The sequence below is a fragment of the Fundulus heteroclitus genome, chromosome 1 (assembly GCF_011125445.2).
Source record: "Fundulus heteroclitus isolate FHET01 chromosome 1, MU-UCD_Fhet_4.1, whole genome shotgun sequence".
Classification (NCBI taxonomy): domain Eukaryota; kingdom Metazoa; phylum Chordata; class Actinopteri; order Cyprinodontiformes; family Fundulidae; genus Fundulus; species Fundulus heteroclitus.
Window position 1 is genome coordinate 22,936,652 of NC_046361.1, and position 18,122 is coordinate 22,954,773.

General features: G+C 40.5%; 1 protein-coding gene across 3 annotated transcripts in view; it reads right to left on the bottom strand.

Annotated features, from left to right (window-relative positions):
* The window catches only part of LOC105920760 (neuron navigator 1), a 111,055-nt gene that overhangs the window by 17,912 nt on the left and 75,021 nt on the right, over positions 1-18,122 (bottom strand). For all 3 annotated transcript variants that reach the window (XM_021312881.2, XM_036137999.1, XM_012856401.3), the window contains exons 8-11: positions 10,345-10,483; positions 5,808-6,081; positions 1,123-1,921; positions 500-1,021 (exon numbers count right to left, since the gene is read on the bottom strand). In XM_021312881.2, coding sequence (XP_021168556.2) covers positions 500-1,021; positions 1,123-1,921; positions 5,808-6,081; positions 10,345-10,483 — 1,734 coding nt within the window. The remainder of the gene's footprint in view (positions 1-499; positions 1,022-1,122; positions 1,922-5,807; positions 6,082-10,344; positions 10,484-18,122) is intronic.

Genomic DNA, 18,122 nt, shown 5'->3' on the forward strand with positions numbered 1-18,122 from the left:
GTGCACTTAAGGCTGAATGTGCCATTTTTCACAGCATGATAACTGTAATCTCCTGTTATCTGTCATTCTCCCCTCAGCTACTGTTATGTAATGTTATGATGTTATGACCTTTTCACTCTAAATTATATGTATTCGTTTTGTTCATTTTTTGACTAAAAGTACACTTTAGAAAACCAAAGTCATGTTAAGATTCCTCATTACACTTTACTATAGAAATTTAGCACACAAACTTGCAAATGTGGGCCGGAAGTGCAATTTCATTTTCCTATAAGTTGTAAGCAAGTTTAATAGAAATAATTTTTTAGCACCAGTTCTCCTGTCTCTTCATCTAGAAATTTAATATGGATGTTTGAACATTACCAGATCGTTTGCCAATCACTACCTCAGATGACCAGAAGGGGGAGCTAGAAGGCTGTTTTTAATGTTTATTTGAGGTATGTTTGGGATAGAACAGTATAAGACAAATTTAATGATTATATTTCAGCTGGAGTAAACTGACCTGTCTTTTAGAGTCAGTGGGACTTTACTCCCAGAGCTCCAGCTTGAAGGATGGTCTTTGTCCACCTCTCTGTCTTTGTCTTGAGTCTCTAAAGTGGAGGCGCCTCTCCCCAGAGTTCCCCTAAACCTCTCTTTCTCTTGCTCCTGGGGTTCTGGGGCCAGACTCATCTGTAAGGGCAGAGACTCCAAACTGCGATGCAGCCCAGAAGTGCGAGGGTAGAGCAAGGGAGAGGTGCTACCCTCACTTCCTCCAACACCAAGTGAAGTGACCTGCCTAGGTCCCAGGCCAATTCCAGAACCGGAAAAGCAGGCTGAGGAGTTCACATTTAGTATAGGTGCAGGGGTGGGGGTCAGGCAGGGGCTGGTTGACATTCCTGTTGAACTAGAAAGTTCTTGAAGCTTAGAGTAAGGAGGAATCTTTGGAGGCAGACTATCCTGAACTTCCACCTCCAGGCTGTTGGAGTTCAGCTTGTCCAGTTGGGCCATGGATGGAGGCTTCGCCAGACTGCGTACCCCAGACAACCTGGTGAAAAACAGTGATAATGTTGCAACAATTGTATAATAATTCTTTATTGTTCATGTAAAAAAATGAATGTGTAGAGGAGAACATATGCGCCTGAATACCTCTGTGTGCTCGGTGAAGACAGATCCATACCCTTGACATTGCTGGGCGGTCTCAACCCATGAAGCTTCCCTCCATTCTCTGAAGGGGTCTGAGCAGGACTGCCCTTCAAAGGCCCATTTCCACAGTCAGAGTCTGATACTACAGCTTTAGCTTTGGCTCGCTCTTTCTCCTTCTCTCTATCAGTTTGATTGACAGGACTGGGACTGGGAATTCCCCGCCCTCCAGTCTTACCTGAACCCAGTCCTGAACCGGGCTCCTTGAGCTTAGAGCCCTGTGTTGATGTCGTTGAAGGCTTGGTTAGCCCAGAACCAGCATCCATGGTGGTGCTCACTGGGCGAGCTGAGCTCGGCCGGGTTAGAGTCAGGGTGCTTGTTTTCGCTGGACGAGGCAGGGAACGGTACTGGAGAGACGTTCGGGCATTCGAAGACAGAAAGCCGCTTTGGTCGCTGTTTGAAACATCCAGACTTGTCTTACGTCCTCCACCACCAGCACATGGCTTAACGGGAATGCCAGATGTTTTTGGAATCTTCCCCACAGCGGCTGCTGTGCTGGGCGTAGAGCTAACAGCGGGTGTACTGGAATTGTTTGCACTGCCACTGTTAGACGCATGGGGCTTCTTGAAGCCAAAGTTTCCACCAGCGGAAGGCCTGACCAGACCAGATGGGGGTTTCCGCTGCTCAGTACTTCCAGGGCCATTTCGGTGGTCTTTACCCGCGTCTGAGGAGGAACGCTGAAGTCCTGAAGCCTTCACTGCTAGCCGAGACTTATCCATGGGCTTCCCATCTGACTTCACAGTACCTAGCATCGAAAAAAAACAACAGTGATGAGGTTCAACGGCATTAAAGGTTGGGGTGAAGACTGAGACTAACCACTCTACATTAGGACATTATATCTAATCTGAAGCCCTACAAGGTCTGACTGTCTGCTGATAAAACTGAATCCCTGCTTCAGCAGACCTTTAGCTAGCTGGCCAGACTCACAGCCAACTACAGTCACACACGTTATCAAACCATTACTCCTCTTTTCCAGTGCGATGACCTAAAATAGTTGTCTCTTTCCAGTAAGTGTTTAAAACTTCCAGTAAGTTCGTTTCTGAATGTCCCAGCTGTGGAGTCCTGAGATGTGCATGAGCAACATGGTGTGGATAAAAAATGACATTTCTCTATTTGAGATGTCTTTTCAACATATATAGTGGTGGGAAAGGATCCCGGTAAAAGAGATTTTTTTTTTATACCTTTCGTCACATTTCTCAGTTTACAGATTAATTGGATTTGTTTGGACGTCACAGGGAATAAAAATCCATTTGACACAGGAGGGCTCCACTCTACCCACCACACACACACAAGTCCTAACTTCTTACACTTAGGATTTGTATCTAATGGGAGTCATTATGTGAGGTTTATATACCAGCTATTAACAGATTCAAAGAAGTGCTGTGGCTTGAGGCCCACCAGCATGCACCCTGCGGACATCTGGAGTTATTTAAAAGTATTTAGAAACCCTCAAAGGACACACACACACACAAACAGCTTTTTTTCCCTAACCACAAACTCTCAGTTCTCAGTGTTCAGATTATGACACCGACAACCATTTAATCTCCAGGAGCTCTTTTGTAAAATGCAAAAATTAGGTTTATGTGTCAACATCCATGTGAAGGAACACACTGGTGACTGCGAAGCACACAGACAGCCCGGAAGTATGTGTTAGTTTCAGTATAAAGAAGGCTGATTCACTGGCACTCTGACCGTGACTCAAGTAGAAGAGACCATGAATTACTGCACATCCTGTCAGAAGAGGCCTGCATTTAAAATGTTACATCCAGAGAGAAAAATATTGTTACATGACATTAACAAAGCTGATATTTTGAATCCTACAACAAACTGGCTCAACCTAGAGTACACAGTCACCCTCATTCAGACTATTCATGCTGTTAATAATTCTGCTAGCCTCCTCTTCTGATTTTGCTATGGTTATTACCTTGCTACTTTACCACTCTTTGCATTTATCTGATGGGTTTGTATGAATACCAAGCAGAGTGTTCGAACTCATGTTGAGTAGCTGAGCACTGATGGAATGATCAAGGCCTGTAGGTTTCCACCGGTAAGCAAGTTAGTAATTGTTGAACTCATAAGTAAATAAATAAACTTGACAATCTTGGTTTGTACAAAGTAAAATATGCATTCAAGTCTCATTCCAAGCTGAATCACAAACATCTATCCAATTATAAAAAGGAATTTTCAGTAAAATATATTGTTATCTACCTTTTACATAAGATTTGTTTTCTTTGTTTACACATTTATTCAGAAATGGTTTGTTAACATGGATGTTCACTTAAAGGTGCAAAGCCACGTTATTTTACTTTTTTATTCATTTATACGTCAGTAGCTCACTCTGGTTACATACAAAGTTTTTATGAAAGATTATCCTGTCCTGCTGGCGTATTAGTTGTTATTTTGATGTTTTATGCTTTGTTTTTGCTCATTTTGTTAGTAAATAAAGCCTTTCGGGTTCATTTACAATATTAACAGAAGTACGTACTGCCCATGCGCAGCAGGGGTTCAAACAAGGAAGCGACTAACGGCTATTAGCATCTCCCAGTGAAACAATGAAGAAACGTCCATGGGCAAGTGAAAAAAAGAGCAAAAATACTGGTATATCGCTGGGAATACAGTATGAATGTTGGTGTTCACTGAAGCAGACACTAAAGCTGCTGAGGCTCAGATGTGACCACAGAGTTGAATGACGTGAGTAAATGTTCTGATATGAAGCTCTTAAAGCTTTTGTGGATTGGTTTATTTATTTAATAACGGTTGGTCTTAAATCACACCGAGCTGCCTCTTTATTGCGAGGCATTAGCAGAGGGTCAGACTTGGGCCGGCATTATTTACAATTGATTTATAAATTAAGTAAACTGGCATTATGATAGTTCTGGGATGCTATGGCTAGATGTCGGCACATCTGTTTATATTTGTTAATCGCGCCTGAGAGGACTATCAAAACACTATCAAGATGGAGGCTTGGTATATATATAACCTTATTTTATAATGATCAAATGGTTTTTGGTCTTTTTTTTATAAGCATATAAAATGGCTATATACCTTTAAAGCTAAATTGAGGGAAACAGTGCATATCAATGAAAGCAAAATGGGATTATGCAAAAATACATCCCAAAAGCCACAGAACTCATCCTGATGTTGTGATCAAACTTCTAGACTTTTGGTCTGTAATGTAGACTACCATGAAACAGGTCAGGATCAGCTAGCAAGCTAGTCAGTTTGGAAGTGAATATGTTTACCTTATAAACACACTGAATATTACGTCTGTTTGTTTCCTTTATGGTATATTTAGAAGAATTTCCTATGAGACTGCGTTAGAAACATCCCAGTGACCCTTTAAGTGGTATATGAGGGATTTTTTGCAGAACAAATATTTTCTGTTTGGCTGTTGGCTTTTTACTGGTCATTTTAGCCAAATTCTATACGTTCAACCACACAAAATTATTTAAATAGTTTTATATTCTCCAAAATAAGTCATCAAGTCAAGACACAGTGATGACAAATGTATAGCACAATTTCTAAGCATCGCATAGAAACTGCAAAATTGTATTGCAGTATATAATTGGACTGTAGTGACTGTATTATTATCAAATGTCTCCTCTCTGCTTCTTCACAAGCATGCGGGCACTTGACAAATCAGCGACAGACAGAAACAAAGCCTTTTTTCCAAACCTCAGTGATAAACTGAGCTCAGTCATGTGCCTTGAATACTTTGATTTAGTCTCATTTTCTCATGTTGCTAAATTTTCCAAACTCCTCCATGCTGACGCTCCACAAAATCTGTTTTCACTTGGCCTCATCTTCTGAATAATTACCGTCTCAAATGTCGGAGGCAAACTAAGCGGCCATGCTGGCGGATTCCCACTGCGCACGTTGATAACAATAAAGGCCTGGCGCACTTAGATCACACGCTGGTCCAACACACTTGTTTGGCATATCTGTCATTTCAACAGCTGGCAGCGCAGACCCGGGACAGTCCCACAGAAAAAAACGGCTGTTTGCACAGACAGTCTATCTAAACTGCACAGAACATCGTTACTAATATATCTTGTTGTTTTGCTCATCTAATGGGTCAGAGTGTGTGCGTCTGTGTGTGTGTGTCTGTGTGTTCGTACATGGACAGCACACAGATGGTTTGCTTAACAGCCAGCTGCACAATCCCCACCATTGTGTTCTTTGTGGGTGTGAGGGGTGAAACTTTTAAAGGCTGGCACAAGCTCAGATGACTCTGGACATGCACACGTTCTGAAAACCCTTTATTTCAAAGCTAAAAATGTACTTGCTCTAACACCAAAAATAGAGCTTGAATTGTGTGGGATATAAGGGAAAAAAGCAAAGCACTGTTAATCAATGTGTGTGTGAGTGTGTTTAGCTGGCAGGAAGGGTGTGGGTGGTGATGGGCATTTGATACATGGCACCACTTTCTGGGCCAGAGGGTGGGCTGCAGCTGTGGGTGAATGTGTCTCACAAAGACAGAGAGTGTATTTGTAACTGTGTGGGTGTAAGACAGCCAGAAAGAAAGGAGAATTAACAGAAAAGCGGGAGAAATTGGCCCCTCTGTTCAAGTTAATTCAAGAGTAGCCACAGTATATTTCATTTAGCCATCTGTCTCTGTTCAAAAGGCTTACCTGCCACTTTCAGCCCACTCTGGGAGGTGTGTGTGATCGGAGACGTGACTCCCACAGGTGGGTTTCTCCCTTTCTTCAACCCATTTCCTTGACCAAGGGTCTTTGGTTTCTTCAGCTCACCCTTTTCTCCTTTCCACTTGTTGGCAGACTCGGACTTCAAGCTTCCCGTATCGAAGGCGCTGCCACCTTGGCTCTTGCGGCCGGGCTTGCTATCGTCAGAGTCCCACGACAGGCCACTCTCCACCAGAGATCTCTTCTCTGCATCGGTGCGCATCTACAGAAGGGCGGGGGGGGGGGGGGGGGGGGGGGCACAGACATGCTTAGTGGTGCTATGCCTCAAAAAGATGTGAGAAATGAACATTATTATAATTAGCATTATTTCAAACATTGAAAACAATATTTACTCCACCTTTCACTCAGCTTTTTGCTTGTCAATGTGTTTTTGTCCTGATAAACTGCTAAATCTAATTTTTCTTTTGAATCACACAACCACAAAAGACAATGTGGGAAACACTGAAAAAACTGTTTCCATTTAAATTGTCTGCCATACCAACGTTATATGTGACCTGACCCTCAGCGGAGATGAACTGACCCACTATTGACACATCCCATTCAACCACTGCATATAGCACCCCCCCCCTGTGAAAGTATTAAAGTTACTTATGTGTGTATTACTTTGGGCTGCACATACACACACAAACAGAAAATGTAAGATGAGATAAGTGAACGCACCACACAAAAGTCATATCAGGTTGTGCTTACACCAGCACTCTTTAGTGTCGATGCTGTGACTAAGGGAAGAAAAATTAGCTATTTTAGTTCAGGTGTTTAAAAAAGGATGACAGAAGAAGCTCAAAGATGTAAGAAGCTTCTAAAAGGAAGCTGGTTTCTGCTACATATGGAGACATCTCTGTGGTTCCCTCCTGCTGAGATAGAGAGAAAGACTTTCAGCAGGTAACAGGAAGGTCATGGCCAAATTGTTTTATTTTTTATTATTATTTAAGGTGAGCTATATTTACGCAAAAATCTAAAGTTTCATTACATCAAGTTTTTTATTGTAAGAAGTATCAGTTTTATCAACTTTTTGACAATAGCAGACTTGGGTGCTCTCATGCCTTAAAATTGACAAAATCCAGAAAATATTTTTAAAGACTGACCCATTTCCTTTGCCTGCTGCTGAGTATATACTAAAAGTTTTTTTCTTATGTTTCGCGTGTAAAATGATTTGCATTTTCTTTTCTACAATGTTCATTTAATTGAAAGCTCCTGGTCAAAGCATGATAAGCAGACAAGAAAACATTTTTTTTCTAATTTTAAATTAAGTTCTTGAAACAGCAGGCATCAATTTAGGTTATTTGAATGAGAACAAGACAGTGGTGGGCCGGGAAATCACACCCTTTGGGCTTAAAAGGCCATTTAGTGAGATGCGTCCCCCAAAGCAGACTCACTGACTCATCTCCATGACTCCTAAGCAGAATAAGTCATCCAACTTAGTCAAGCTCAAAAACAAAACATAAAATAAAACATTAACTGATGTCTTAACGTCGTAGTCTAAACACATTTGAAACTTGTTTATGCATTTCTAAAGTGTGCTGGAGGGACTAGAGAAACCATGCAACAAAGACATGTAGCATATACACAACCACAACACCAAATGACATGAAAACTGTTAAATGCTTTTGTCCTACACAAAAGAAACCAGCCAGTATCGTCTTGTCTGAACAGAATCCAGAGCGGAAGAACATCAAAGCTAAAAAAAAAAGATGAGGAATTAGGAATATCAGGTCCGTCTTCAAGCCTATCAAGTTTTTGTCTATGCTCAAGTGTGTGAAGGTTCACCAGTTACACAATGCATCAGGTTTCAGAATGTGTGTGAGAATGTTTGTCTGTTAGCTTAGGATATTACAACCCACGATTCCCACGACAATCGGATTGCTTAAATACGTACTTTTCCAATAAAAAATAACAAAACCCACAGGCAAACTCACATTACCGGAGGTGGAGTTGGCCATGGGCTGGTGTTGCATTTTCAACTCGCAAAATAAACACTGTCATTTCCCCAAACACAATAACTGATTATAGAAACAAGCTGTGAGATAGATATCTGGACAGGTAGGAAACATCACACAAACAGATAGACACAGATTGTGAAAGGAACAGAGCGCCCAAAGAGAGACAAGCTGGAAAGACGAGTTGCCCTAATCTGTGTACGTCATCCACAAAATCCTTTAAATGAGGAAAACTACAGATCTGACCTTATATATTATGTTATATATTATATATTATGTCTTATGGAGATTCTGGATGGATAAAGAGACGTAAAGGAAATTAAAACAGAAAAACAACACATCAGCAGCCAGTGGCTTTGGGGTGAGGAGACAAGAAGCCATGTGTGTTAGATGTTGTGGGGTACATAATGATGTGATGCAAGGTTGCTATGGTGATGATGCCACGGGGTCTAAGGGTTGCTATGACTCCTCTTACTAGGCGTGGTGGGAGGCACTGTGTTTCTTCCGGCTCGCTGGCCCGGTTGCAGGAGTGCAGATGGTCCTGTGTGTGTGTGTGTGTGTGTGTGTGTGTGTAGACGGCTGCGCACTAGACCTGTCCTTTAGTATATATGAGCAGACAAAGACCGCACTCTCAGCATCCATGTGCTGCGGTTGCTATGGTTACACTGTTATCCTCTCTCTTTATGCCTCCCTCTGTCTAACGCCGTCTCTCTGGTTCTGAAATCCCACCACATTAGCCAGACTAACCACACTGCGGAGGTGTGACCTAAATCAAGCGGCCTCAGAAAACACACACACACATATGTGCTTAGGTTCAAGCAGCTACAGATGGATCTCAACAACGAACTCGATCCTCCACTTTCCAAGGACTATATGACAGTTACCTACAGCAGCGTCACATTGCATCTATGAATTAGGAAAACAATTAAACAATTATCACCTCTTAAGATGATATGTTTTTGCCTTTCTGACTGCAGACAATCAGACTCAGTACAGAATTGTGAAAAAGTATTTATCTCGTCACAGATTTATTTATTTTTTTGTCACACTAGAATATTTCAGTAATTTCAAACACATATTAATATCAGACTGAACTACAGTGAATACAAAAAATTGTTTTCAATTGATTATTTTATGCCCTGCGACAGACTGGCGACCTGTCCAGGTTGTACCCCGCCTCAAGCCCAGTGAATGCTGGAGATAGGCACCAGCACCACTCGCAACCCCAACAGGGATAAGCGTGATGGACAATGGATGAATAGATGGATGGATGATTATTTTATTTTATAAGGGATAAAACGTATCCAAAAAAATAGGCTGTCCCTATGTGAAAAGGAAAGCTGTGCTCATTTTCATAAGCTATGCCCAACGTGATAACTGCATGACCTGTGGAATCATTTAATCGATTAAACTCAACCTGAGTGACAGCATGAAGTAGGCTAAAAATACTTCAAAAAGGAATAAATCATTACTCATTCGAAAAGAAATTCAGGAACAGATGAAAAACAGGTCGACACCTGCCAGTCTTGAAATAGTTAACTTTTTCAGTATGTGATCTTTAGCTCCAGTTCACTTCGGTTAAGCAGAAGGACTATGATCCAAAACATACCAGCAACTCCAACTCTGAATGGCTAAAAAAAAGGAAGATTTAATCAAAGTCAGGACTTAAATCTGACTGAGATGCTGTGACAGGACCTCAGATGGGCCATCTGAAAACCATCCAATATGGCTGGGTTAAAACAATTGTGTAAATAAGGGTGGCACAAAATGTAAAATGATTGCCAGTTATAGAAAATGCTTGAAGGCAGCTGTTGCCATGGTGGCCCATCCAGTTATTAGATTTGGGGGCCATTGCTTTTGAGGGGGAGATTTCTCTCAACAAATAAAGTCATCGTTTGATTGATATTATAATCAGTTTTAAACAGTCAGAAGTATTTCCTTGTGACAAAAAGCAGGAGCGATTTGTAAATGGACAAACACCTTTTTTGGACAGAGTGTATAAAATTAATGCAACGTCTCGACCTGCTCACTTAGGAGAACTACAGCAAAAAATCTAAGCGTGGTTCACTTAAACAGAAACTTTAAACCTGTACAGCTGCTCCAACGGAGTCACTCGTAGGCAATCAGTGTTGATTAAAGTCCCCTCATTAAGAAGATTTAACATGCTCTTGAAAGAAAAAAAAAAAAAGACTAAATCTTTAACTAAAGAGCTGGTTACCTCCCACAGCTCCTGACTCAGCCTCCATGGGAACCTGAGGAAAGATGCGCTTGTCTTGCATGCAGAGTGTCTGCCGCAGCAAACATCGATCGCTGCACATGTGATATATATTACGGGTGTGTTATACTTAGCTGAGCTGCGTCTCCTGAATCAATGTCCTGCATTTTCTTACTTGTGTTTTTTTTCCCCCACAACATTCAGATCTTAATCAGGTCCTCAGCGGATTAACAGCTCAATCAATACAAACAGTAACAAAGAGACATGCAGAATGCTTTTCCATCTGTCTCAGACAGCTGTTTGTGTCTCTTACCACCATGGCTGAGTTCCTGCGCGAGCCGATGGGAGTGGTGGGGAGGGAGTTGAGAGTGGGGCTGGTGTTGAACTCTTCAGAGCTCAGGTTGTCTGAGCCGTCACTCAGGCCACTGCTGATGGAGCTGCTCTCATCCCAACTGAGAAAGTAAGACGAAAAAGACAAAGAGACCAGTCAGATAATCACATTGCAAGTCTTTATGTATGTTTTCCTTTTATACTGTAACATATTGGAAACGTAGTACAGAAATTATCACAGTGGGTACTAGTTTAAAATTTTGACCAACTTAATACAACTTAACTAAACAGAGAAAATGCCCAGAGAAAATCAAAACAATTTAATTTGCAGAAAAACGGGCGTTAAAGAGACACAAATGTTGACTTTGATTTGGCCTTTCAATTTTTTGAAGTTATAAATAAATAACATATCATATATTTTGATCTTTTAACGTGGATAACAAAAAAAACCTGATTTGGCCACATCAGTAAATTCAGATACATTCTTTTAACTGTGGTATACAGATTTTGTGTGAGTCTGATTAGAAGCCCTAAGCATTATCTAGCCTAGACATCATATGCAGAGGCTGTTTCTGGTTCCCTGTAGACATTGATCAATGATGACAGTTACACGCTATAACATATCTATCTCATTTCTGTCAAACTTGTTATCACTTAATACCAAGTGGCCTCATTGGGTTTGTGCCTTCCTCTTTGGGTTTTGATTAAAAATTCAGAGGGCCCATTTAGAAAGCTCAGTGCTCTACATTCCCAGCTTATGTTGTTGTGTAAACTGTCTTCTGCCTGAAATTGGGAGTACTATTGACAAAATCACAGCCCACACTCACAAAAATAGCACTGAGGAACCCACTCTGATGCACACACGATCACATCCAGCACCATTTTGTGGCTCACAAGTCAACCCACTGTTAATATGAGAATTTATACTGAGGAAAATGTCCTATATAGACAGTTGATGGATGCTGACATACAGTGATGAATAAAAAATAAAGACTTACAGTTTAATAAATGTCCTGCATAGGGGTAAAGTTATATATTAGATTATACGCATTCATTAGGAGTTTGAAATGATCTCCACTATCTGTAGGGTAACCAAAGCAAAATCTGATTTAGGGACCCACTTACAGTTCATCACCCAAATGTCATTTAATTTGTCCATGCTTGATCATTTGCACGTGGCTTTTTTAGCATAATGTATGCTAATTAGACAGCTAAAGTGGAACAATTACATGACAGTAATAGCATAAAATTAGTATTGCCGATATAACTATGTAAGTAAAAGACCTGCATTTGCTTGAGGACCACTAATATATTCTTCAGATTGCTTTAAAATGTTCTTTTAAAAGATCTATTGAGAAAATGTAAAAGCACATTCAATGACAGTCAGTCACAACAGAAGACTGCTCACATTGACCCTGGTTCTGCTGGAGGTTTCTTCCTGATAAGAGAGAGTCTGTCCTTTCCATCATTGACGCATGCATGCTTAATATGAGGCCGTGATTCTTCTAAAGTGAACTAAATACAATCTCACATATATACAAGAACATAAAACAGTTCAAGCTCATTAGTGGACTGGACTGTACTGATAATTTGAGGTATGATCAGAACCGCCCCAAGGCAGAGGTGAGCTAGTTTGCTGTTAGGGACCCAACAGGCCAGCGGGAACTCCCACAAGCCTTTGCACTCTCACGAAATACATATTTACTCCTCAAGGGTAGCAGCATGACAAATATTAAATTGTCAGTACAACCCAGTCCAATAATGAACTAGAACTTTTGATATTATAATATTATACCTTAAGAAGTGTATGGTTTGATTAGTTTGTTCCACCTGGAAAACCATGATCTTTACAATCTACTTTTTAATATTAGTGTCAAACGGCTGCATCACAGCAGGACGGCAAAAAAAACAACAAAACAAACAAAACAAAAAAAACATCCAATGTTTTCCTTGAAAGTATTGATAGAAACATTGGGTTTGCTGTCTACAGTCAGATATACTGCAACCTGAGCAATGTGAAAGCAAATGTGTGTTTAAGCTAAGTTCAATGACTTTGGGGAACAGTGAAGTGAGGTCAAAGTGGGGGCTTAGTCGTGACATGTAGTGTGTATGTTGGCTTTGATTAAAGTGCTTGTTTACAATAACTAGGTCAGATTAAGGAGTTGAGGGGACTGGGATTGTCCTTTGCTGGAGGTCAATAGGTCAGGAGAGCGAACATAAAATGTACTGTAAACCGAGTTAAAATGTAGAGCCTATTTAATGAGGTCATATTTACAGCTGCAGAGGGGAGGATTGGCGGGAGAGAAAGCGCTGGGGGCCTTCCGGTTGGGTGCCTGAATAGGTCACAGTGTGGCCTGGAGGGGAGTTGATTGGGGGTGATCGGAGATGGCAGAGGAACTAAGGGGGAGGCCACGTCTAGCCTGTGGATATCTTATACACAAAAAAGATCAGACAAGATTTTGTGCCTGAGACGGACGTCTGTCAAGGCACTCTGAATATACGAGTCAGAAATAGGTCATATTTATAAAATGCACCAGAAATATGCTAAGGAAACAAAAGATGGAGAAACTCAAGATCCACACTTATTTGTTCTTAAGGAATCACTTCAAGTTAAGTTGATTTTTTTTTTTTTTTGCAAATGCTTTTTACAAATTTACACCCGAACGTTGACAGATACACAAGACAAAAGCTGCATTGAGAGGCTTGCAGTTGGTAAAAGTGTCAGACAGCTTCATTTGCATAAGTGAAGGGGGGTTTCTGGGTGCTGCAGCCACCAACACGTTGGCTGCCAACAGAAAAACCACCTTACCACTGAGGAATAATTTTGTTTTCATGAACAGCAATTTGAACAAAGAATTTTTTTTGCTGTCAGATTGTTGTATTGCTTGAATTGTGTAATTTGTGTGTCCCCCAGGGGGTAAATTGCATTTCAGTACAGCCCATCCAGTAGACAGTTGACTGAGGCTGCTGCCACAAGGATATGAAAAAAATTGCAAAGACAAAACAATATCTCCACTTGTTTCTGCGTATGCATCAGCCACCATTAGCATTTCAGTTCAGCTAGATGCATTAGGAAGTTAGAAAAGTCGTCTCAAAAAGTAGTTTCATTATCCATGTGTCAATGCTGCTTTATTACTGGACACTCATAACACATTAGCTGCGTTTCCATACAATTCTCATGCAAATTTTAAGTGAACTTTTAAAATGTCACAAAAAAGAAAATGCGAATCAGACGCGTTTCCTTCCACTGGTTTGTAGCGAATTAACCGGGCGACACAAAGCGTAACGTCGTCATAGGTTGACGTTACGCTGTAATAAATAGGAAGCAGAGTAGCAAACTAGTAAGGACCACAGATCAGTAGTGGAGCGATGGTTTTAATGAATGTGTTGCTTTTTTTTTTTTTCATGGATGAGACTAAGAAACGCACGAGTCTCTTCGTCGGTGCACACGTACCTGTTGTTGCTTCAAGCCATGTTTTTGAGCATTACGGGAGCATCTGGGAAGACGCGGGCTGCAGAAACAGCTGATCAGTCATGTGAGGTAAATGTTTGCTATGTCAGAACTTATTCGACAAACGTTTCCATCTCCTCTTTACTGCATTTACTATTTTAAAAAGTCTAAAACTACCTCAAGCAAGTGTAAAAACGTTTTCGCGAAATCTAGTACATTGATATGAATTTTGCCATTTCCATCAACCTTTTCTAATGCAATAATTCAAAATGCACATAAAAAAATGTTGATGTATGACTACTAATAGTCCCATGAGCAATTACTGGTAAAGCACCACAACTCTTTAAGTGACATGCATAAACGACTGTTTAATATTAGGATCAGAATCAGAACGAGCTTTACTGCCGAGAAGCATTTTACACGTCCGGGGAATTGGCTTTGGCGACAAGGCGCTACACACAGACACGATAACAAATCTGACGTGTAGCATCAGCTTTATATACGTTTTGTGCAATGTCCTTTTTTACTACAGTGAGATAGACTCACTGCAGGGAGATAAACAGTTGTGGTTTCCTAATGACGCTTCTTTTTTTATATCCCGTCAAAGGCCGAGTCACCTGTCCAGCGGGGCTTTGAATGCTTGTGCCCGTTTTGTTGAATAATTCATGTCTGATGGGAAACAGATCAAAAAGCCTCTCTGCCTGGTTTGATGTCACCTAGCTGACAGACGTGAACACATGAGGCCCGGAAGACAGAGGCAAGGTCAGGGGTCAGATATTGTAAAAAGAATCTGCCAAGCATGTTGTATATTTTTTATGAAGATGACTGAAAATATTGACAGGGGTATGCCATGATATCCTAATGGCAAAACAAATATCTATTCTATTAGGAGTAAGATTCATTTACATGTTTGCTTTGTGAGTCTTTCCAACACAACAAATAATTAGGAGCTGGTGGATTTTGGGAGCCAAGAGGAAGAAAGACATTGATGTCTATGTTAGAGCTTTTTAGCACATTCTCTCATCCCTTCACATGACTGTGAGTGAACTGTTCACCCACAGTACAAAAAAATACCTTAGAAGTTATCTGTGGAGGATCCAAAGCCTCTTATACAGGTTTATCTTAATACCAAGCCTCTTGGCGAAGACAGAAGTTACAATTTTCCAGGAAACAAAAAGGAAAAAACGAATTCCTTCCATTAGTGCAGAGCAGATTATAGATCTACTGCACAGCCACGGCTAGGGAACTTTATTTAATCCTAAAACTCTCCAATCGATGAGATAAGATAACAACTGGGAGTTGAAGAGGAACTGATGAGCTACGCAGACACTCAAGTGAATTGGATGCAAAGAGGTTATAAAAAGAATAATTCCAAAACATAAAGAGCTTCATTGGGTTAATAGGGTCTGTTGCTAAGACACACTTCCCCCTTTTTATCTTGGCTTCATGATTTCAGCGAAGAGCAGCTTTCTGTATTAAATACTCTTCTAGGTCCACCTCTTCCTCATTTTGATGTGGCAGCTGCAGAGCTGATATTAGCACCACATTTATCTCACACTGGGATTTTACTGTAAGCACTGCTTAAGCAACTTTCATGCCGCACTGACCTAAAGGTAAATCCTTATTCTAAAGCAGCGAAAGTGTGAAATTTAAATGGCTTGCAGAAAATCATCTTCTAAAAAAGGATGAATCCTTAAACATTTATTGAACAAAGATGAATTATAGATGTAGATCGTTTACATTTTCAGAGTTTTGAATTCGTCTGAAGTTAAAACAAATGTAGCTTTCGGGAAACTAAAGTGATCTGGGCATAAAAATGGATCCCCGTGATTGTATCTCTGAGAGCAAAAGGAAAATCTACTCTGATTTGATTTAAGGTACAATACTTGTCAATTAGGTTGAGTTGCATGTTAGTGCCACCATTTATCACCTCACCTGACTCCCGCAACAAAGAAGAGGAGCACACAAGTGTTTTCCTGAGACAGTATTACCATAACTTTAAATAAACTGCAGACAGTTTAGCCATCGGCCTAAACAAAAAGTATTAAAAAGGATGCATTGGTCACACATACAGCATCTGCCTTTTAGAAAAAGCGTCTTTTCTTTGTTCCTCATACAGTCTGCAGAAGACACTGACAAGCCACACCCACAAAAACACGGTTGGCTTCACCAGCCATCAAGAGAAGGGCCGAATAGCTACTGCTGTGCGGAATAGCTGCTGTTTATTAAGGGGCTTCTATGATCCGTAGGGACAATTGACCTAATCTACAAAGCAAGAGCGTTTCGTCTGTTGGGAGTGCTCATTCCTGTATCTAACCTTCTGTTGTGTTGAAAGACAGTTATTAGCTTTAACTAAAAACAAAAAAAACAGCAGAGAGAAAGTATCTTCGCCTGTGGTGTGTGGGACATGGAAACCTTCCAGCTGCCAGCAGCAGATTTAACAGTCTCAGATGATAAGCGCGCAACCTAAACAAATATTAACTGTAACTGAACAGAGGCTTTCCTAACCTACTTACAATGCTAAACCCTAGAACTATTTTGTGTCCATTAAAAAGCACTTCCTATCAAAAGGAGACTGCAGTTTTTCCATCCTAATATTTTTGCAGCTTATTTCCATAAATTTGTGTATGCCTGGGTTGCGTTAACATGCATTAAAGATTAACAAAAAATGAGTAACCAAGTCCAACCTATCTCATCTAATAATATGTTACTTAGGATTGGAAGCACATTGCAGGTCTGACTCTGCATTGAAAAATGTATAATGCTAATTAATGTCTCAATAAATTAGCACAGTGATTCACAAAGTCCTTTCAGCAAGCACAGCCTCAGTGAATACTAAGGTTTTCAGGTACCACCATGCTAAGAAGGATTTTAAAACACTAACACAGCATGACTTTAGCCTCGTCAGATGCTTTGGCATAAAGACTAAAAAAACAGAAATGAGAAGGGGTTTCATCCATTAGCACAACACGTTTAGCTGACATAAGAGATATAGTTTAATTTTGCATTAATTGTAACTCAGAAATCTCAAAGCTCCAAGTTGTAGCAAAAAACAGAAACGCTGCCCTCCTAAAGTCTGACTTCTAAATGGAAAGTCAGAAGTTTCTCGCTAACCATGACCTCAAAATGCAAAATGGCTGCCGCATGTTTAAAACATAGAAACATGCAATAATAAACTGCTGATGTGCACTTCTGACAGTCTGAAGCTTATTCACACACATACAGATGTATAATCGCTATTACTAGAAATGTTACTTTATTGTTTGAATAGATAGGATTCAAACAAAGACACTGTTAACATCTTACATTGCCAATAGAGATTAGCTTGTCAATTGGTGCTTTTGAGTTTTGACATTTTTTCTTCACTGCAGTTCTGTTAGGTGGTTTCTTTTTGAAGCAATCATTGTAATCATTTTTTTTAAAATTAGCTTTTTGGCTGTGTCTCATTAGCCCTACATCACACAGAGCTGAGCTTAATAGTTTTAAATTCACATTGGAAAATGTTGACATCAACATGTTAAAAGATTTAATTCTGAAGTAGGATTTTCTGAGTTCCCAGAAGGAAAAACAACAATAACGCCCCCTGAAGTCTGAATTTCCTCTGGGAAAGTCGAAGCGTGCCAATGGAGGCCAATTTTGGTATGCAACATGGCTGTATGCATATAGAACGTATTGGCATTTGTACCTGCTATTTATTAGCACTTGTTATGAGTGTATCTCATTAAAGGTTGTGTGTGGGAGAGCTCTGAGCTCAGACTTGAGAGACAAATCTAACACAGCTGAGGGACCAGTAAAAGTATCCAAAATGCCACCAGTGGTACTTGGACCACAGTTTGAGAACCATGGAGCAAGCATGAACGCCAACATTACTAATCATGAACCGGCAAGAAGTCTTGGTAAAATTTGTCAGACTTAACCAGATCAGATGGAGAAATTGGAGAAGTGATGGTTAGGAAAAAATTACAAGATAAAGCACGTCAAATATTTCCAGGATGGCTCCGAGTTATTCAAGCATATTAAAACAGACGCTACACTAATCAGCTTTCAGCCCCTTCATCGGGTTAAACACATGCAGAGCAGGGTGATATTTTGCCAGCGACTTTCCAGTGGAACTTGCTTAAAAGGATGGAAACTCTGCAGTCCTACGGTGGACAGGGACTTTCCATTTCTATTAAAATCCCCAAGTGTCACATGGCAGAACCCAAAATGGCAAAGTCAGATGTGCTCCTGGTTGAGCCTTCTGAAGTAAATGGGAAGCAGGGCACCAACAGAGCCCAAAAGAAAAAAAGAATTGGAGGTATGCAGGATAA